Source organism: Hibiscus syriacus, unplaced genomic scaffold, assembly GCF_006381635.1.
Source record: "Hibiscus syriacus cultivar Baekdansim isolate YM2019G1 unplaced genomic scaffold, ASM638163v2 tig00110931_pilon, whole genome shotgun sequence".
Taxonomy (NCBI): Eukaryota; Viridiplantae; Streptophyta; class Magnoliopsida; order Malvales; family Malvaceae; genus Hibiscus; species Hibiscus syriacus.
The window spans coordinates 974,517-997,878 of NW_024062918.1; the positions used below are offsets into that span (position 1 = coordinate 974,517).

The 23,362-nt window shown below is 36.6% G+C and overlaps 2 protein-coding genes and 1 pseudogene across 2 annotated transcripts; all 3 read left to right on the forward strand.

Moving 5' to 3' along the window:
* Positions 1-529: 529 nt before the first annotated feature.
* Positions 530-3,417, forward strand: LOC120146807. Its single transcript, XM_039160300.1, has 11 exons — positions 530-694; positions 1,169-1,316; positions 1,454-1,521; positions 1,607-1,677; positions 1,764-2,030; positions 2,146-2,309; positions 2,505-2,560; positions 2,666-2,718; positions 2,793-2,961; positions 3,034-3,131; positions 3,216-3,417. Exons 1-11 carry the CDS (start codon positions 559-561, stop codon positions 3,321-3,323), a joined length of 1,338 nt encoding a protein of 445 aa, XP_039016231.1. The 5' UTR covers positions 530-558; the 3' UTR covers positions 3,324-3,417.
* A 3,793-nt stretch (positions 3,418-7,210) lies between these two features.
* On the forward strand, positions 7,211-12,135 carry LOC120146810 (protein MALE DISCOVERER 2-like). The gene is made up of 13 exons (XM_039160302.1): positions 7,211-7,465; positions 7,552-7,684; positions 8,126-8,197; positions 8,547-8,690; positions 8,764-8,907; positions 9,400-9,501; positions 9,626-9,687; positions 9,772-10,173; positions 10,328-10,518; positions 10,643-10,775; positions 10,862-11,019; positions 11,103-11,291; positions 11,844-12,135. Exons 1-13 carry the CDS (start codon positions 7,297-7,299, stop codon positions 12,102-12,104), a joined length of 2,160 nt encoding a protein of 719 aa, XP_039016233.1. The 5' UTR covers positions 7,211-7,296; the 3' UTR covers positions 12,105-12,135.
* Positions 12,136-14,758: 2,623 nt separating this feature from the next.
* On the forward strand, positions 14,759-16,619 carry LOC120146809 (annotated as a pseudogene).
* The last annotated feature ends 6,743 nt before the right edge of the window (positions 16,620-23,362 follow it).

Sequence of the window (23,362 nt, forward strand, 5' to 3'; positions counted from 1 at the left end):
AAGAATCTATACTAATATATTTTTAACTATCGATCAATGATTAAAATAAAAAATGACATTAATGAGAAAAAATTAATTTAGTGATTGAAATAAATTAAAAAAGCAATAAGTCGGTAACTAAAAAAACACTAAAATCCATTGGTCGGTGACCTAAAATTAGGTAAGCCAATCGGTCTTCCTCCATCACTCACATCCATTCCCAAATTCCATACAAAATAAAAAAAAAGGCTCTGTTTATGCCTCCCAAATCCTTCAGATATTTATTAATCCTATATATTTTCCCCCAATTTTCCAACCTTTTTTGAAAATTCAGAATTTCGCTTTCAAAAATAGCAACAAAACTGCCATGATGATGATGATGATAAGCTAACATATCATCATTATCATATATATATATATATATATATATATCCAGAGGATGAAAAGTGGTGCAAATGGTGACAGCATTCAGGGACCGCTAATCGAGGGAAATTTGTTTTTTTTTCCTTGCTTGAGCTTGCATTTACATTGGAAGAGTATTTCAGGATACATATAATATATATAAATAGAAGATAACAGATGGCAATGGCCTCTTTGATTCAAGCAGGATGTGTGTTTTCTCCGATTTTCAGTAATAATAGCGATAATTGCAGCTTCAGAACCGGTTTTATCGGTTCCAGTTCTTCTTCTTCCAACAATTTGAATTTCTCTTCCGGTAACGTTCTTTTATTTCAATTTGATATTTTGGGATCCGTGATTTGATTCTACTGCTAGAGATGTGGTATTTTAATTTAGTTTAAGTGTTACTATTAGTGAGTTACGCTCGAATTTATTCTGATCTAGATTCGAATTTATTTCGGTTATTACTCTGATTGTATTTTACTAGATTCTGGTTGTAGTTATTTTTATGTTGTACTATTTGTAATTGAAATTGTGATTATACTCTTAAGTCGAAGTAAAAAAATAATTCAAGTTGTGCTAAAGTGAGTGATTGATTATATTAAAAGAAAATGAAAAGGAATTTCATTGTTTTTTTTCCGAGGAATTGAGATTCAGTTAGGAATTTAGGGACTTGAAATATGTTAATTGGTGATGAAAGTGAAAAAATTGCATTAATGGTCATTTTGAATTCTTGATATTACCGTTTCTGTTTAGCTGATTCTTGATTTTGTTTGTAAACATTTTTAAGTAACAAATAGTAATTGGAGACATCAAGGCTTTAGAGCCCAAGCAATGAGTACCACTACTCATGGAGACTTTGTCGCTTCCAACCACGTTGGGAATGGAAAAAACGAGCCCGATCACCTTCTTGTTCTTGTTCATGGCATCTTGGCTAGGTATTTGATTGATGACTATGTGACTGGATGTAGTTGCATACATGAATTTGAATGCATACTAGTGTTGAACGAATAACTGATGCTAAAATGTGATGTGTTATGGATGTCAAATTGGTTGGAACATTTCCTTAATGCAGTCCTAGTGATTGGACATATGCAGAGGCGGAGTTGAAAAGGCGGCTTGGGAGAACCTTTCTGATTTATGGTATTTGTTCATATCTTCAATCTCATGTAAATTGTATGTATAGAGATAATCTATTGCTCCTTATTTATGTAATAATTTGTTGCAGCAAGTTCGGTTAACAGCCATACTAAAACCTTTGCCGGGGTTGATGGAGCTGGGAAGCGCTTAGCGCTTGAAGTGAGTTGTTAATTCCATCTTTCGTGGAAGGACTTTTAGTTTGCTGCAGTGTTGATTACTCCCTTCACCTTGTTTCGGTTTAATAGGTTCTGCAAGTTGTAAAGAAGACCGAAAGCCTGAAAAGGATTTCCGTTTTAGCTCATTCTCTTGGGGGCTTGTTTGCAAGATATGCAGTTGCTGTTCTTTATTCAGAAAGTGACTCAAGTGGTACCCAGTCTGATAATGGAACTGATTCTTCAGATGGAAATTTACAAACTTTATCCCCTTCAAGACGAGGAATGATTGCTGGACTAGAGCCAGTCAGTTTTATTACCTTGGCTACACCACATCTTGGGGTCCGAGGGAGAAAGCAAGTTAGTTCTCGATGTTGTTGGCTATCAAGTTTATTTCATAATGTCTTAGAGTTCAAATGATCATCTTTTGGTATGCACATTGCAGTTTCTAACATTACTCTTTGTGGTGCCTCAGCTTCCATTTCTCTTAGGAGTTCCTTTTCTAGAGAAACTTGCCCCACCAATTGCACCAGTTATTTTTGGTCGAACCGGTAAACAACTATTTCTTACTGATGACAAACCCAGCAGACCACCACTGCTTCTGAGGATGGCATCTGATTGTGAAGACGGAAAATTTTTGTACGTAAATTGAGCTTTTACAGTGACTACCACTACTACCATCATCATCATCATTATCGTTTGATATGAAGTGATGATATTTGAGGGGGGAAGTTGTGGATTTGAATCTCATACTTCAACTAGTGGGAAAACCACGGAGCCAAGTCTAGGCTGTTTCTATGAACGAGTTTATGATTATAATTTATATTCTTGCAGAACTGCCCTCAGTGCATTTAGGTCTCGCACTTTGTATGCAAATGTATCTTATGATCGTATCCTTCCGAATCATTTCTCTTCTACCATATTTAGCTACCTATGTTGCTTTTCTACTCGTTCCTCTCTGCTATCCGACTGGCACTTTCTTTGACATCGAATAGATATGGTTGGTTGGCGTACATCCTCTATTAGGAGGGAGAAAGAACTTGTCAAGGTAAACTTTAATGGTACTGAACAAGAGTTGTCCCAGTTTCATGCATACACCTGACATTTATACGGATTTGGCAGCCCCCGCTACGATCTTTGGATGGTTACAAACACGTTGTCGATGTGGAGTACTGTCCACCATTTTCTTCTGACGGCCCTCATTTTCCTCAGGAAGCTGCCAAAGCAAAGGCCGAGGCACAGAATGCACCCAATGCAACAAATACGGTGGAATACCATGAACTCATGGAAGGTAATCCATTTTGGCTATCATCCATATGATTATGATTCTTGTCGGACAATAACGCACCCCTTCCATTAACAGAGGAGATGATACAAGGTTTACAGAAATTGGGATGGAAAAAAGTCGATGTCAGTTTCCATTCGGCGCTTTGGCCCTTCTTTGCGCACAATAACATACACGTATTGTTTCGATCTTAAAACTTTTGATTTGTAAATTTGTTTTTCCTTTCGGTTTCTCATATGATCACCCCCATACCGTTTCAGGTGAAAAACGAATGGTTTCATAATGCCGGCATCGGAGTGATTGCTCATGTAGCGGATAGTCTTAAGCAACAAGAATCGTCTCCCTCGTATATCTCTGCAAGCTTGTAGCCATGAATTACTTGCAAGTGCGTTATACCACTACGCTTGAAGTATATTGTAAAAAGTAAACTATAAGATGAGATGAAGACTTTGTTTTGCACGGTATTTGGCATTTACCAGTTCATCTGTAGGCAATCAGGCAACCCATTAACCCGGTATTTTCCGAAAATAAGCATCGGATTTCGACGATTATCTCATTTAACGACTGATCAATAGTTACTTTTAAAAACTGCCATTCAGTAATTCGACTCGAGACAAACCCAAACAAGAAACTTCAAAAACATTTTGGACCGTGAGCCCGCCTGGCCGGAGATACCTTTTACCTAGAACTTTTAAAGAGTTTAAAGATCAGAGGATTAGAGACAGAAGTGGGCAGAGAATTTTGGTTGATAGACCACCATAACTTGTAAGAAAGCAGGGGATGGAGATCCATGCTCGTATTAGATCTGACAATATTACATATGATACGATTATATAACACGAGAAAATAGATGGCATACGAAATTGTCGATCAATATGATTGTATTTATATCATTTTTATATAAAATGAGTATACTACCCATTAATGATTTGTAATTTTTTTATTATGCTTGTAATGATTGAATTTGTATTCGTTATAATTGTTGATCAATGTAATTGTATCGTTGTTTAAGGAAAAAAATGTGACCCCTTTGTAAAAAAAATGTAATTTATAACCCAATTGGTCAAGCGAAAACTTAATTAAATATGATTGAATTGTATTATTTTTATCTTGATTGGATTAGTTTGACTTTTAGAATTTTAATGGAACATACAAATTAATTTTTAATTTATTCAATTCTTTAAAAGAACACTCTTTTAAATTTTAAAACGGAATTGACGGATATAATACTGCAACAAAATTTAAACTTTTAACAATTTTTATGTTTTTATTTCAGTTTATTTGCAAAACACACATTCTTATCATTTTCTTATTACATAAAATAGTGAAAATCAAGGAGAATGTATAATTTTATATTTGGGTATGAATTTTTAAATTTTATATTAAAATTTAAACTTTTCATAAAAAAACCCTGTTTTTTGTACCCACTCAATCCATACATGATGAGAATATGGCATAGTTTTCTACAAAAAAAATATTAATCCAAAAAAAACTTCAATGAGTAAGTTGTCGTTTTTTTCATTGAAATTTTAAAAGTAACAAATTGATCACTAACGTTATTGATTTGTAACAAATTGATCATCAGTGTCTTTCTTCTCTCTTCTTTTTTCAAGTGATGAATATAACAACACAACCACTATAAAAATGTTGCAAAGCTCACGGTGTAACAGTCGATGATCGAAGATCACACCCTACCTAGTGGAACATCAACACCCTAAATATGCAAGATAAACAATCAATAAAATTATCATAAAACTCAAATTCAACCATAAAAAATTACCATGGCTGAATCATACATGGCGGGCTCTCCGAAAAGGAAATCCTGTTACAAATTCGTAAACAAATAAATATCGAGTTGTGATAATATATATTTCATTTTTCATTGTTTTTTCCTTGAAAAAAGTTCAACTAATTTCTCTCTCTATATCTCTCATGGCTTCCTGCATCGCTCCCATTTTCCATTTCAGGTTTTTCATTCTTTCTGATCTTAATTAACTTTTTGCTTATTATGCTTCAAGTTACACATGCGTTCATGTATCATAGGTTTCATATAGTCTTTGGAATCTTCAAGTGATTGCCCCCTTGTACGTTTTATGCTTGATTATATTCCTGGTGTTACTTCTCCCATGGTTTATATTGGCATGATGTTTAGCTGGTTTGAATGGCATGTTGAAGATCCCAGAGCCTACCCTAAATTACTCTTTTAAACTTTTGAATATTTTAATTTCATCCCTAAATAAAGACTGTCATTCTACATTAGGCCCTAAAATTTTGAACATTCCAATTTCACCCCAAACTATGACCTCATTTTAAATTGATCCTCAAACTTTTGAATCTTCCAATTTCATCCCTAAATTCATCCGAATACGTAGTTAGTTTCAACCATAGTTTAACCTAAATTTTTATTATTTAAAAAATTTAATAATATGATTTGGCCTTACGATTTTATTAACAAGGGATGTGATAGTATATATGTATAGTTTGGGATGAAATTTAATTGTTAAAAAAATTCGATGACCAATTTAGAATGAAGGTCATCATTTGGGGATGAATTGAAATGTTCAAAAGTTTGAGGACTAATGTAGAATGAAAGTCATAGTTTAAGGATGAACTTAAAATCATTAAAAGTTTAGGGACTAATTTAGAATGATGATCACAATTTGAGAATATTTGATGTAATTAACTCATTTACTTTCAATAACTTAACAAATAATTTTTACCACGTATGCTATTTTTTTTATAAAGAAATAAAAATGGATACAAATCTTCCTTTAAACAACATTAATTGAAAATTTAATATAACTACTTTGTTAAGTATGGTGAATTGTGGGTCTAGTCAAAGGTTATAAAGTAATAAAAACATAAAAAAGAGTTGATTACATTATACATTCCTAAACGACGACTTTCGTTCTAAATTAGCCTATGAATTTTTAAACATTATAGTTTCATCCCAAAACTATGAATGTTGTTCTAAATTTATCCCTAAACTTTTTAAAATTTCAAATTTATTTCCAAAATGTGACCCTCATTCTATATTAATCCCCAAAATTTTGAATATTCTAATTACATCCTTAAACTTTTGAATGATTCTAGTTTAGCATTGCTTTTAGGAAGTGCTTTTAAGAAGTACTTTTAAAAAGTGCTTTTAGATTATTTAGATTAATATACTACCTCTGTTATTAGAATGTTCAATAATATAGGGGCTAATTTCGAATGAGGGTATAGTTTGGGATGAAAGTAGAATATTTAAAATTTAGACAGTATTTTAAAATAAAGTTAATAATTTGGGGATGTATGGTGCAATTAACTCATAAAGAAAATAGAAAAGGAGAATCCAAGTAAAACTGAAGTTGGGAACCCTATACACCGTTCCTTAATTACGTAGGTTCCCTCCCCTCTCATTCCCTTAATCTTTCCCGCCAGTACTTATCAACACTAATTACTAATTAATTAATTAAACTAAAATTAATTATTACTTTTATGTGGACCCCACCCTAAATCCCCAAGATTAAACACCTAAAAAAATGGCAAATCTTAGTATGATCCATAAAAGAACAATGAGAGAAAAAAATAGAATAACAGAAAGCAATTACACAAACAAAATCACAGTTTGTGGGGGGTGGCTGGTGGGGGCTCCAATTTTCCAGGGAAAAATAGGAGAGAAAAAGAAAAAGGGGTAGAAAATTCTCTGGAAAAATTGTAAGAAATTAAACCAAAAAACAAAAAACCAAGATTGTAGCCACCCCCATTGCTGAGAGGGAGAGAGAGCATCATGGTTAATGTCAAAAAGAGTATACTTGAAAAAAAGATCTGGGTTTATTTCATTTTGATTCATTTAGTTTTTGTGTAATTTGCTGTTTCAAAATTCTATTTTTTCATTTTTTTATTCTCATTGCTGCCTTTTTTATACTTTTATCAAAAGGATCTCTTTTCTCCACCACCCTCACCTGTTAAAATTCCTACCTTTTGAAGAAATCCCATTTTTATCATTACAACAACATCAGAGGGAAAACAAAGTTTCAAAATTTGTGCACCCTTTGTGGTGATTTTCAAGTTAAGTTTCAGCTTTTGATAACTTACATGCACTTGTCAAGAAGAAGGGTGTTGTAATATCAGATAAAAGAGCTGAAGGAATGAGAAACTCTGATATGATCACCAATGTACATGTATTTGCTTTTCTTTGTAATATAGTTTTGAAGTAAAAAAACCAAAAAAAAAGAAAGAAAAGAAGAACAAGAGATTTTATTTTATTTATTTTATTTTTTCTATTTTGTTGTTGTTGTTGGTGGTGGTGTTTCGTTTTGTGGACTGAGATTGGAAGGAGGGGGGTGGAGCTTTTGTATGAAGAAAACCTGGCGTTTCTTTATAGCATTTGGCTGTTTGCCATTGCAGCATTTGATTCATATAGCAATGGGGGGTAAATGGAATTCAATTGGATTTTATTTTTTAAATTTATTGTTGTTGGTTCCGAGTTTCATCATTCAAGAGTCTCTGGCTATCTCCACTGATGGTAATTCCATATTGTGGTGTTTATGTTGCTCTTCGATTTCCTTCATTACTTGTTTGTCTGATTTTGAAACGGATTTGGAGATGCAGGATCGGTTTTGTTAGAATTTCGAGCTCAGATTGGTTCTGATCCTTATGATTCATTTGCAAATTGGAATTCTAATGATACCACACCGTGCTTGTGGTTTGGGGTCCATTGTGTTGATGGTAAAGTGCAAATGCTGTAAGTACTTTTGTATTCCTCTATGCTCTTTAAAATGATTCTTTTAATGAACATATATATATATATATATACATATTCAGAGAAGAATCCTAGCCAAGTTCCTCATTTGGTAGGTAATTGAAATTTTAGTTTCTGAACTGTCTTTACTAAGTGACCAACAAGTTGTTGGTTGAGAACTCTAAGTTCGAAATCTGGGAAATGCACTTATTGGGAGAGCTTTACCTTAACCACTCCTGTGCTGAAAGGGATTAGTCTTAAGTCTAATGTGGCTTAGGGATACCATGAGTTTACACACACACACACACACACACACAAAGAAAAAAAAAAGAATGGTCGCACTAAGTGAGCTAGGTCTTTACCGAAACAGTTTTTGGTTTTGAAGTGCTTTATGGTGTAAACTATGAAGGATGAATGTTTCGATGACAGTTTTTTTTCTTTTAGGGATTTGAGTGCCCTTGCTTTGAATGGAACTTTGACACCTGAGCTGGGGAAATTAAGCAACTTAAGATCACTGTAAGATTCACAATTTCCTGCTGAATTAGTGGCCTTCCATTCATTTTCTTGGTCGGGATTGTCAGATTTATGATTATAAAATCACTACTTTATTTAAACTATATTATCTGGAAACAAAGTTGTGACATATCTTTCACTGTTTAATTCTTATTTAGCGGTAGTCTTTATCAGCTTTCTTGTATAAGCCCCTGGTTTTATGCATTGCAATAGATTAACTTACTTCTTGAATGTGTGGAATCCTATAAACCAAATAGCATTATATATAGTTTATAACATGCAATATTATATTTGGTTATGCCTTTAGTTCTTGCTTAACTTGATTGATCTTTCTCGGTGTTTATATTAACAGTGTGCTCTATAAAAACCACTTCTTTGGTGTCATTCCAAAGGAGTTTGGAGAGCTTACAAAGCTAGAGTTATTGGATTTGAGGGAAAATAACTTGGGCGGAACAATTCCGGCTGAGATAGGAAATATACTGTCTCTAAAATGCTTGTAAGTTCACTTTGTAAATCTATTTAGGTTGTTCATAATGTTTTATTCTTTGATACATTTCCTTCTACTTTAGGTTACTTTATGATAACAAATTCGAGGGCAGCATTCCTTCAGACCCTGGGAGGCTAAAACTGCTCTCCAAACTGCAGCTTGATGGAACTCTCACGTCGATATTTGCTACCGGAATTGGCTGTGCAAATAGAAAGTTTGGACTTTGGTAAGAGCATATTTGTTGCAGTAATGATTATTGCTTGTGTTGGCTGATCCCCTTCCCTTAGTCAGGAATGTAGACTTATCCACCCCATTTTCTTACCCAATTGTTCATTGACCTTTATTTATATGGAATAACTACATAATCACCCAGGCTAGGGTTAAGTTAGAAGATGCATGTTTCATAAATTAGAATGATTCTCGAGGTTCAAGGAGTCATTCATTGCTTTGCATCATTCTACTGTTGAAACTATGGAGTCGGGACAGAGCAAAATATTATATTTCATGTAAGAAATAGTTCATAAGCCTAGACTAATTAAGAGCTCTATCCCTCTTGTTTACTGATTACTTGTTTCTACAAAAAGTCCGTCGATATTTTACATTGAATGCATGGCATGTGGCTTCATCTATAGCATGGTTTCTCTTTCAACTGATTAATTAGACTAATTAAGAGCTCTACCCCTCTTGTTTACTGATTACTTATTGCCTAAGTTGACAGCATGTGGCAGAGCAGTGGGAGACAACTTAATGGAGCAGGATCATTGTTCATCCCGATTATAGGAGCTCTTACACGTTACCTGAATTACTTGTCAATACAATGGTATGAACTTATCATATATCTATTCACTGTCTTACTCTTACTGTTCATTATGCTATTTTTCCTTTTTAAATTTTAAAAAATCATCTTATTGTTCTCTTTATTCACTTATTTGCCTTCTTACAAGGTTCAAGTTGCGAAAGGACTCTCTGGATGAGTGTAATGACAGTTGCTGCGGTGATGTGCCTGGTGAGTGGACATTTACAAAAATCTCAGTCCATTGAATTACAAAGTATGCTTTTCTGAAACAATGATACTATTTTTCTTAAGTAGGTTCATCTGAGCAACAAATGACCCGGTACACAAGGAATCTTGTCATCCCTTTGGAACGTCGTAGACTGCTTGTGCAGTTAAGGGACCTCCCAGCTGCACCTGCTTCTGCCATGTCTTCCAACGAACAGATGATTGCTCTCCCGTCTTCTAGAAGTAGTGGGAGTTTCCCTGCTGTGCCTAAGGGAACGAAGACTAATTCAAAGCTTGTTGACCAATCATCTCAAAGCTCTAACGGAGAGTCAACTGCTGAAAATAGATGGAAATATCTCCTCATCATTGCCTGTGTGGTTGCCTTTCTTGCATTTTTGGCCTTAACTTTCTTGTTCCGAAAACGAGCAGCAAAATCCATACGTCCCTGGAAAACTGGAATAAGTGGCCAGCTGCAGAAAGCTTTTGTTACAGGTACTTGTCAGATATATCGTTTGATCATTGGAACTGTCTATTGGTGAGCATGATGGCTTTTCTTCATCAAGTTACATCTTCATATGCACTACAAAAAGTGTTTCTTGATGATCAATGCAGAAAAACTTTAATTTTTGGTTTATTCGAACTGCAGGGGTGCCTAAGCTAAACAGACCAGAACTGGATATAGCCTGTGAAGACTTTAGCAATATAGTTTGGGTAATTGATGGTTGCACAGTTTATAAAGGGACACTTTCTAGTGGGGTCGAGATTGCCGTTGCAGCAGTCTCTGTTTCGTCTTCAAAAGAGTGGTCAAAGACCTTGGAAATGACTTTCCGGAGGAAGGTTTGTTGCTTTAACAGTCACAACATACAAACGTAACATAAATCACTTTTCATGCTTGTAAATCTTCTGATAACTTTTTGTCCCAAGTCTCTTTAATCAATTCTTATATTGGAACTCAACCTAGATCGACAGAATATCACGAATTAACCATAAGAACTTTGTCAACCTTATTGGCTACTGCGTCGATGATGAACCTTTCAGCAGGATGATGGTGTTTGAATATGCTCCTAGCGGAACCCTTTACGAGCATCTGCATGGTAATACTCATCACTTTCATGTATGTTTTCCGGTTATCCAATATTGATTCTTTGTGAGCTTAAATGTTATCCATTTTTTTTCTCAGAGGATTATATGGATCATCTTGATTGGAGTGCAAGGATGAGAATTGTGATGGGCGTAGCTTATTGTCTTCTTTATCTGCACCATGATTTGAATCCTCCTTTGCCTCATCCAAAGTTAACCTCTACTTCAGTCCTTCTAACAGATGATTATGCTGCAAAGGTACATCAATTTTCTCTCTGTATTGACTATATTAAGTTCTTATCATTATAATAACACCCAATTCCCTTTCCCCTTTTACGCAGGTTGCGGATGTTCTTGGTTTTGAGGGGCTAATTAAATCAAAGAACTCGGGTGATGATGATCCAGAAAATTCTACATTGGCACTTCTTGTTGATCCAGAAACAAATGTCTACAGCTTTGGCCTATTGTTACTTGAAATCATTTCTGGAAAGTTTGTTTACACCAAGGAGCAAGGCCATATCGAAGAATGGGTATGCTTTGGTTCCACTTTACTACCTCTATTTTTCTTAAAGTACTTGTATAAACACATACCCGTGTTCCACACTCTTACCCGTATCCAAGTACAATAGTTCCGCACATATCCATGTTCTACACGTACTTGGGAAACTTGTTTACTCTGAGGAGCAAGGCTCTATTGAGAACTGGGTGTGTTTAGGTTCTATTTTACCCTGACTATTCATTTTTCTTTTGTACTCGTGTCTAACTCGTACCCGGATATGAGAACGAGATATGACATTCCAAAGATTCTCAAAATGTCCCTTTTCGGGACGCGTACATGTATTCTACACTCACACTTGAATCCGAGTACCATGGTTTAGGATGACACCTAATCAGGGACGGAAATATTAGATAATTAGACAAATTAGGTCCTTGTATTTTTGAAGTTAAGTAATTTGGCCCTAGTCGATGTTTGATCCCAGCTCAGTCCCTGCACCTGATGACCTAATAATTTCTCTAGACATGTTCAACACTTGGTTTTTTGTTGTTGTTGGCAAGCTAATAATATCATGAAACTTTGGCAGGCTGCTCAATATTTGAATGATAAACAGAGTCTCATCAAGTTGGTTGATCCAACACTCCAATCATTCAAAACCGAAGAACTCGAAGTAACCTGCGAGGTAATACAAGAGTGCATTCAAAGCGATCCGAAGCGAAGACCGACAATGGAGGATGTGAGTACCAAATTGAGGGAAGTTCTTAATATAGCACCTAACCAAGCAGCCCCAAGACTTTCACCACTGTGGTGGGCTGAGCTTGAGATTTTATCAATGGAGGTTCCCTAGTTCCTTTGTCTCTCTCATCTTTTCCCCCAACGCACACATAACCCTAAGCCCAAGAAAGGCAAAAAAACAAGTGATTTCGCTGTACTTGGTTTCAAAATCACTACATGATTAGGTTCATTTGTTTTCACATATACATATACTGTCCATTTGTGGAAGTGTTCTGACTATACTCATCAATGGGGGAGATTGTACCCATTTGTAGTAGATGTATGTATTTTGTGGTTATAAAGTCTGTGAATGGAACAAAAAGCTAACATAGCATTGTATGTTTAATTTCTTTACATTTTTTTTAAAACTAAGATTCGTATTTGAAAATAATTTTTAATGACAATAGTGAGAAAACTATATATTAAATTGTGTTCGGCCTAACGATTTATTAGACATTTCATCTGGCAAACGACTAGACATAGATTTAAATAGCAGTCTGTTATCAAAATAACAGTAATTATATAGTAGTAAAGGTGTCGTCCGAAATCATTATTGTAAATTGCTACACTCACAATGATCGTAGTAGCATCCATGATGTTCGTAATCACAATAAACATAAGATAACCAAAAATTCGATCGCGATCGCAATTTAAATCGACGTGAGTATATTTTGTTTCATACCCAAAAAAATCGAAAACAACAGTTGTTAGATCTTACCTTTATGCTTTTCAGCCTCAACTCTTATATCTTCTACCACTAAAATGTTAGTTGGTTCTACAAGTCCTTCAGTTCATCTAGCCACATGTATTCCACAAAATATTTCTAAAAGTTCAAGTAAATTGTCTTCTACTGGGATTGAAGATAGAAGAGAGAAAGGGTTATGTTTTTTATGTGCTGCCAAATATACATCTGGCCATTATTACCCTAAGTTATAGTTGTATCATATATCGGTGGAAGGGTTTGATGGGGATGTGCATTCGCAGATGCAAGTGTATTTTGGGATGGATAAGTGATTATCTTAAAATTTGAATTTTTTATGGTAACTATTTGTTTTTATTAATAGTGTTCATTCTGAAATTTATTTGTATCCATTCTATATAAAAAAATTTATGTTGTTAATATATATTCGCACCTTTAGAAATATTTTTGAATCCTCCGTTGAGGATACGTTTGAGGACTATAAAGAGAGGTTGGAATCTATCTTTCACGGTACGAGTTTAGAGAATCATGTCTTGTCATTGCATAAAATATGGAGTGCCAATAGTTGTGATACAATGAGAATCAAGGTTTGGATTGGGAAATTTTGCCTTACTTGATTTAGGTGCTACTCAACTGTTTTTCTACCACTGTAGTTAAAGCTTTATGATTGCCAGTGAAGAGAAGGTTTAGGTGTTATTATTAATATATGTTTTCACTCTCAAATTTTTCGAGATTCGCCACGGAAGATATTATTGGTAGGGTACTGTATATGTTCATTACTAACTTTTTAGTGATACCCTTCAAGGGGTGTGATAAAGAATTAAGGGTTCCATGGTTCAGTGTATAGTTGATTGTTAAATACTTAATGAGGTTTATTAAGGGATATAGGATTATGGAAAAATCATTAACTAACTTGCTTAAGAAATTAGTCTGGAACTGAACAGAAAACTTCGCTACAACCTTTGAGAAATCAGAAGAGTTTATTGTTGAGATTGATGCTTCATCTTGTGGCATGTGAGTTCTCCTTGTTCAGAATTCATATATCTTATTTTAGTAAGGGTTTGGGTATTAGGCATCAAGTTATATACATATAAGGAGATGTTGATTGGGTTGATTGCAGATAAGAAATGGTCCTCTAATTAGTAGGAAGAGATTTTAAAATGATAATAAATCATCAGAGTCTGAAGTCCTTATCTGAGAATCAAGCTACCATTCCTTCTCAACAGACTTGAGTTGTTGAAATGATTGGATTCGATTATGAAGTATGTTACAGGAGGTAGGAGGGAAACTCTCCCCTCCATTATTTTTCTATTTTCAACTAAAATTTCTCATCAAACACAATGGATTTGCAGTGAATCAAACAACTTAAACCAACACCCATAAATAATTTCAATGTTCCTTTTCATCATAGGATAGTTTTAGATTAGTTTTACCATGATATTAAAAATTCATCCTCATCTTTAATAACTAATCGAATCGGATTCAGTAACCTTAGACCATCAATGACATCTTAAAATCGAGACCAAAATTATAATTTTTGTACCGATTTATTCTCTTTAAAAAAAGTGTAAGAAAATGTTTTTAGTAACATGAAGAATTCTACTATTAAAACCTAAATGCAGCTGAAGTATCAGCATTTTTGTTAGAATTTCCTACGTATGCATGCATGAAAAGAAAAACCAAACGTTTACCTCACAAAATAAATAACAACCGTCCGATCACCGATCCAATTTATCAGCATCTCTTCAAACTATATATGACCGTCCAGCAAATTCTTTCACTAATTTTGGAAACCACAGATTTCCCTGGTAAAGCTTTTCCCTGCAGGTTTTCTACAAAGAATAAGCCAAGTTTTGTGCTATTCAAGGGAGAAAAATCATTGGACAAAACGCAAAATTTGTGTTGAATCAGCCCCTTCTCTCATAGTAATTGTTGAAAAAAAGGATTTTTCCTGTTTTTTATATATTAAATTGTTCATGCTGTTTTAGCTGTAGAAAAAGGATTTACAATGGAGAAGAAAGGGACTGATGCAAAGGTTCGAGCTTGGGAGATTACTAGGACAAGGCACGTTTGCAAAGGTTTAATATTATGTAAGAAATATCACCACCTGCCAAAGCTGCGCCAATAAAGTCATCGACAAACATCCCAAACATCCCAAACGAAACGCGAAATCTCCGTCATGAGGATCATCAAACATCCCAAAGTCGTTCAATTGTACCAGGTGATGGCGAGCAAGTCGAAGATCTATTTCGTGATGGGATATGTTCGCGGCGGAGAGCTATTCAACAAGGTGGCGAAAGGGAAGCTCAAGGAAGATGTTGCTCGTCGTTACTTTCAGCAGCTGGTGGCCGCGACTGATTTTTGTCACAGCAGAGGCGTTTACCACCGTGATTTGAAGCCGGAGAATTTACTTTTGGATGAGAATGGGAATTTGAAAGTCTCGGATTTCGGGTTGAGCTCTTTAACGGAGTCTCGCCGGTAAGACGGGCTTCTTCACAAGACGTGCGGGACGCCGGCGTATGTGGCGCCGGAGGTTATAAACAAGAAAGGTTACGACGGAGCTAAGGCGGACATTTGATCTTGTGGGGTTATTCTTTACGTTCTCTTGGCCGGTTTTTTACCGTTTCAGGACCAGAACTTGATGGAAATGTATAGAAAGATTTGTCGAGGTGATTTCAAGTGCCCGAATTGGTTGCCGCCGGAGGTCCGGAAGCTTCTTTCTCGGATCCTGGCCCCGAACCCGAGTCAATGGATCACGACGGCGAAGCTGATGAAGAATGTTCAGCGATATACATGCAGCATTCTATTCATCAACATCGTCTTCGGCTTATGAAACCAGCTCTGAAGACGAATCGGCTTCGGTAACACCGAGGCCGATGAGTCCAATTCGACCAAACGTTTATAATGCTTTCGACGGTAAAATCAACGAGATAATGTTGTTGGAAAAAAAAATTCACGAGATAATGTGTTCCAATAATTAATTGTTGAGATAGAGTGAAATCTACAGTTCGAACGTACGTCACCAGATGCTCCTGGCGACCAAGGAGGTCGCCATGCCGTTCCTGCGAGCTATGGTGAGATGCTGCACTTTGCATGGTTGAAGATCGCCATGCACGCCCTGCTGAAATGAAGGTCGTCGTGTTTTAGATAAAAAGCCTAATTACCGAAATAAGAAATCATTGTTACTTAGAAAAATTTAGGTAATCGCCATGCACGCCCTGCTGAAATGGAGGTCGTCATGTATGTCGGGCGACCTTATAGGTCGCCATGTGATCCCGGCGACCAAACTGGCGAGATTGTTACTTAGTTTAGGGTTTCGGGTAAAAGCCTAATTACCGATATAGGTAGGGTATGGCGACCTCTTTGGTCGCCCAGAGCGCCTGGCGACATACGTTTGAACTGTAGATTTCACCCTATCTCAACAATTAATTGTTGGAACGCATTATCTCGTAAATTTTTTTTTCCAACAACATTATCTCGTTGATTTTACATGCTTTCGACATTATATCCCTCTCCCAAGGATTTGATTTATCCGACTTATTTGAAGACTGGAACCAATGCAACTCGTCCCGGTTCACCACAAAAAAAGGGACCGACGACATCGTTTCGAGGTTCGAACAAATAGCTCGGAACGAGAGTTTCAATATCAGGAACGACGAAGGAAAGTTGAGGTTACAAGGGATCAAAGAAGGACGGAAAGGACAATTAGCGATTGATGCCGAGATCTTCGAGGTTACGCCGTCGTTCCATGTGGTGGAGCTGAACAAAACGTCGGGAGATACTTTGGAATATAAGAATTTCTGTAACCGGGAACTGAAGCCGTCGTTGCAAGATGTAGTTTGGACTTGGCAAGGACGTCAACAGCAAAGCCAGTGACAATTACAACTTGGATCCAATATCTACAAATATCTGAATTTATTATCCTAAGTGAAGTAATCGATTGTTTCATAAGTTTAGGGTTCGGACCGGACCAAATACTTTAGAATGTAATGATTTTTTAATTATGATTTAAAATTCAAACTTATTTTAAAAAATAAAACTACATAAGCTCGTAATTATGAGTTCAACTCCTTGCACATATATCACGAAGAATCGTTGAAGTTTTTCGATATTGGATTGATTAGGGTTCTATATACATGGATATTATAAGGGGTTGAATTTTTATTTTTTTCCCTTTCATATATATAAAGTTGTAATTATAGTTGCATTTGCCCCCTCGAGTTGTTTAAAGAGGTTTTGTTATCTTACGATGAAATTTGTATTTTTTGTTTGTTTTAATTATGGTTTTAATCTATTTGTTATGGTGAAATTTTATATGTAATTTTCTATTTTTATTTAATCTCTTCCCGCAGGTCTAAATTTATTGACATTAAAATGATGATATGAAATTATTTATTTAATGTTCATTTGTTATATAGTCAAGACTGTAAAAATTTAAGTAACCATGTTTAATTACTCATAAATTTATATATATCAATTGAATGTTTAAAGTTATTTTGATGTAATACATTATAAACAACAAGTTAGTCTAGTGAGATGAGATAGTAAATTCCTTAAGTATAGTCAGGGTTCAAATTTTGACGTTTGCGAATAAAGCAAACTAGGTTGATGTTGAAGTTTATGCACAAGAGTCTTGAAGATTATCAAGAAGATACAAAACGTGTGTATTAACCAATACTACTCAGTACATTTATACACAGGCTTACAACCTTAACAACCTCATAACTGCTCCTAACCATTCTAACTAACTAACCAACTGCACACTAACAGCTTGCACACACACACTTCAAGCCATACTGCACATAAGCATGTAGTCATGCTTCAACATTCTCCCCGTCCTTCTCAGCTGTTCGCGTTTTTTCTATCTGAGCTTTCTAACTAAACAGAATGTGTGCCGACTTAGCCAATGGTTTGGTCATTCCATCCGCAACTTTATGCTCTATTGGTACGTAATTCACACGAACGTCCCCACACTCTACTTTCTCACGCACAAAGTGAATATCCAATTCTATATGTTTCGATCGTGCATGAAACACCGGATTCGCACTCATGGCAATAGCGCTCGTATTATCACTCCACACAACTGGGACTGCATCGACTGCTTCACCCATGTCTGCTAGCAAGGACTTAACCCAAACCACCTCAGCAACAGTATCTGCAATACTACGGTATTCAGCTTCTGTTGTCGAACGAGCCATAACTTTTTGCCTTTTTGCACTCCACGAGACCAAATTACAGCCAAGAAATACATACGAGCCAGAAACTGACCGTCGATCATCGACGTTACTAGCCCAGTCAGCATCTGCAAACGCAGTTACACAGCAAACTTCAGACGCAGACGATCGTCTAAACATCAGGCCACAATCAAGTGTTCTATTCAAGTAACGCAATATTCTCTTAACAGCCAACCAATGACTATCACAAGGCCGATGCATGTACTGAGCAACACGATTAACGCTAAATGCGATATCTGGCCTCGTATGACACAAGTATAATAAAGAGCCAACTATGCTTCGATACAACCATGCATCCGAGAGTGGCTTCCCAGCATCAATAGTCAACTTTGGTGAAACCACCATTGGCGTAGGTGCAGGCTTAGCACCAAGCATACCAGTATGTTCCAGTAGCCCCCGAATGAACTTACGTTGGCTAAGTACCAACTGCTCAGAAGTCCTATGTACTTAAACACCAAGGAAATACCCCAGCTCTCCCAAATCTTTCAACGAATTTTTTTTACCAAGCAAGCTAACAACCTCATTAACATCAATATTAGACTCACCAGTGATAATAATATCGTCAACATAAACAAGCACCATCACACGAACACCACCCAATCGGCGAACAAACAATGACGCATCAGCTGTCTTCCCACAGAACCCGAGCTCCAGCAAAAAATTACGCAGCTTAGAATACCACATGTGTGGTGCTTGACGCAACCCATACAAGGCTTTATTTAGCCTGCACACCAACCGAGTGCCATCACTAGCCACTCGTTCAAACCCTGGTGGCTGAACCATGTATACCTCTTCTCTAAGCTCGCCATTCAAGAACGCATTATTAACGTCCACCTACCTCAAACTCCAACCACGAGCCATTGCTAGGGACAACACCATATTTACTGTAGTTATCTTCACGATCGGGCTAAACGTATCGCTGAAATCATGGCCAGGTACTTGTGAGTAACCTCTTGCCACAAGATGCGCCTTATGCTTCAACACAGATCCATTTGCATTGAATTTGACCTTGAACAACCACTTACACCCGACAGTTGCTTGCCCTTTTGGTAGTGGTTCTAGCATCCAAGTACCATTCCTGACCAACGCATCGTACTCAGCCAGCACTGCCTCCCTCCACTACGAATCTTGAAGTGCCTGAGCTACCGAGCACGGCTCTCCATCATCACCTCGATTCTGTGCAACAAACGCCTTTGGTTTGAAGATTCCTCATTTACTACGAGTGACCATTGGATGGCCATTTTGTACCGAGGGGCATACTGAGGCAGCCCCAACATGACCTGAAGTATTTGCAACACAACCTGCCTCATTATCTAACACCTGATCTTGCATCACTCCCACCAAGCTATCATTATGACTTTCACCAACACTGTCATTTTCAATTTGTTTATTCTCTGCCACCAAGCTATCATTTTGGCTTTCACCAACACTACAACTCTCAGTATGCTGATTCACCTTACTGCTAGAAGCTCCAACCTCAGTATCCTCTGGTACTTCCCCAGTGCATACCAGAGCATATCTAGCTTCTTACACAACTGCTCGTGCGGAATTACCACAGACACGTTGAGCACCATGAACCATGATCAGTGGATTGCCATTACACGTACTTCCTGCAGTAATTACATTCGTTACAGCTCTAGACTTAGCAAACAGAAACTCACGTTCATCGAAAACGACATGCCGAGACACATACACTCGTCCATCGGTCGCTAAGCATTGGTACCCTCAAAGACTTATGCTATAACCCAAAAACACGCATGATTGTGACCTGTATACGAGCTTATAGGGTTGAAATACCCGCAGATGAGGAAAACACCTACAACCAAAGACCCTTAAATGATCATATGTAGGGGGCTTCCTAAACAATTTTTCAAATAGAGTACAACCTTGAAGGACCTTAGTTGATAGCCTGTTGAATAAGTGCAAAGGACCAATATTTTTAAAGGTAATGAGGCTCGAGCTAATAGAGTTAGCGCTATTTCAAATAAGTTCATGTGTTTTATCTCGACAACCCCATTCTGTTAGAACGTATGAGGACAAGTCACTCGGTGCTGAATCCCACATTGGGCAAGCAAGGCTGACAGAGATCGGTACTCACCTCCCCAATCAGTCTGCACAGCCTTAACCTCTTGTCCAAATTGATTCCGAACCAGCCTTTGAAACAGTTGAAAGGCATGAACTGTTTGCCCTTTGTTCTTCAGCAGATACACCCAAGAATGCCTCGAAAAGGCATCTACAAAATACACATAGTATCTGAAACCATTTGATTCAATGTGACTTGGACCCCATAAATCAGAGAAAACCAGCTGAAATGGTTGTTCATATCGAGTCTCAGACGCATAAAACGGCAGCCTATGACTTTAACCCAAATGACATGAAACGCATACTGGAAGCAAGTCTTTATTCAAATTGTTTGGCAGAGTAATATTACACATCTTGCAAACTTGCAGTAAAATTTTATAAGATGGATGACCTAGACGATCATGCCATAGTACATAGTCATTACTAGAGCTAAACACTATATTTGCTTCAGCAGCTCGGCCACGAGTAAATAAAGCAGCACCGAACTCATATAAGCCACCAACCTCTCTTCCTCGCAGCAACACATTACCATTTCTCTCATCCCGAACCACACAGTAATCAGCATGAAACTCCAAGAATACTTCATTATCCCTAGCAAGCTTGGAAACCGACACTAATTTCTTAGTAATGGAAGGCACATGTAACAATTCACTTAATATTAAAGCACGCGAAGCATTACAAATAGAAGCTTGACCAACTTTAGTAATAGACAAACCATTACCGTTGCCTACAGTCAGCTTACCAGCCCCTGTATAATCTGAGCCATCCACTAGTTCTGTGATATCAGGCGTAATATGATGTGTCACCCCTGAATCAACAAACCATGAACCAAGAGTTAAAGTCATAGCAACCACATTTGCAATAGGCTTGAACCATTCTTGATCGTTGAGCCCAGCTGCACCTCCATCCGGTCTACTCGCACACGAACACTTATTAGAATTGTAATGACAAACATTAGCTGTGGGTACGCGTTCCTTAAACGAACTCCTTGAGTCAGAACTTCTCAGATCAGATTCATCCACACCTGAGAACGACTTATCGAACCTGTACCAACACCTATTCACAAGGTGACCATTCTTGCCACACAACTGGCACTGCATCTTGACACACCCTCGACCACGACCAGCTTGACCATTATAGGTATCATGCCTCTCTGATGCAGTTTGATCTTGTCTAGAAAATCGAGCGGTTCTTTCATCCATGGACGTTTTTACTTAAGCAACATTAGCTACAGCTGTAATGTTGTCAAACCTACTAAAGTTCATTTGCTGAGTCTCAGCATCAATGAGGACAAACACGACCCCTTCCAGAGTTAAGGCATCACCGCTAGCTGAAAGTACAGTCACCATCGGTCTGTATTCAATTGACAGCCCATTCAGTATGGTTGCAATGTGCTCCAACTCCGACACTGGACTGTCGCACGACGCTAAGGCATCACATATCTCTTTAACTTGATATATGTAGCCCCACATTCCTAATTCTCCTTGATGAAATGCTTTAAGCTGATAATGCAGGTTCATTATCGCCGCCGCAGACTTACAGGCGAAGATTTTATTTACAGTGTTCTAGACCTACGCAGCAGTTTCAGCCCCTACTAAATGTGGCAACAGAGACGGACTGATCGTAGATAGTAGGCACGAGGCCAAGGCACTGTCTTGGACTACAAAGATCTCATGATCCTCATTTTCAGCAACCGTGCCATCCTCAAGCACAACCATGGCAGGTGGAGAAATAGCCGTCCCAGAAAGCAACTTCTCCAGCCGATGACTCCTGACCGTTACCAGCACCTACTGTTTCCACAACAGATAATTATGTTCATTGAGCATAACACTCAATCGTTTATTAGTAAAGCTCTTGGAAGCAGTTATTGAATGCTCAGAACTGCTCACAACACCGCCGAAAATGGGAGAAGCCGGAAGTGACATAAAGCCATCGTGCACTCAGCAAGAACCCGACGTAGTTCTTCCTACACCACAAGATCACCAGCTCTAATACCATGTTGAAGTTTATGCACAAGAGTCTTGAAGATTATCAAGAAGATACAAAACGTGTGTATTAACCAATACTACTCAGTACATTTATACACATGCTTACAGCCTTAACAACCCCATAATTGCTCCTAACCATTCTAACTAACTAACCAACTGCACACTAATAGCTTACACACACACATTTCCAGCCATACTGCACACACGCACATAAGCATGTAGTCATGCTTCAACAGTTGGGAAGGTCACCACCATAATAGGCCTCTGCAAAACTCAATTTGATTTAGTCGGTCAATAGATCAGATACCAGTGATTAATTCCAAAAACCTAATACATTAAGGTTAGCAGTTTCCCTCTTTATTCTCTCTTTAAATTTTAATGGTCCATGATTATCTTCTTATTTTTATTTGATAAACAAAAACTCCAATCTAATTTGATGTTGATGTTGACCGTTTGTATTTCTTGTTTCTCATTTATTTTCTTATATTGTAAATTTATCTTTCCTTTATTTTCTTAGTTTCTAATAATTCTACCGTTATTACATGTTTTCGTCTACCTTTTATAGCATTTTTCCAGCCATTTGTTCATTTTTTTCGTGTAAATTTTTTATGATTGAATTTGACGTCTAATTGATTAATCAAGATGACACTTATTTGTAATCTTATTGACTTTCTCTGCTTTGGACCCTTGGATTAGACTTAAATACGCGATCTGAGTTCGTAGATAGTTTCTCACGACGTTTTATTATGATTTACTATTGTCGGTGATCTTTTAGTAGTTTAATCACATGTTGTGATTCGTTTGTCGATGTAATCAGATTTGTTCGTATCTGTCATTTGTTCAAAATTTTTAGATAAGTTTTAACATTTTTCTTATATAATCATTATATCACCTCGAGTAACTAGTTTATTACGTTAATAGTTATAAAAATATTCTAATATGTTTTCATTACTATTTTGAGTATTTTTTTTAATAAAACTAACTGATTTGTTTGAACAAAAAATATAAACAATTAACAAAATTAACAATTTTGATCTATTAATAATATTATAAAAATAAAGATGGAATTATATCAAATTAAAATTGAGAGATCAAATCTCTAATTTTAATATATTATATATGAGTAACTATTCGTAACATTTTGAGTAATTATTAAAAAAAAATTAAGTTCGTAAAAAATGAGTAATAACTATAACATTTTCGATAGTTACGCGGAGTTGATGATAAATTTGTGTAACAATTTAAGTAAGGGTAAACTATCTGAATAATCCTTTTTGTTTAGGGTTTGATCAACTTTGGTCATCAATTTAAAAATTAAAGTAAAATG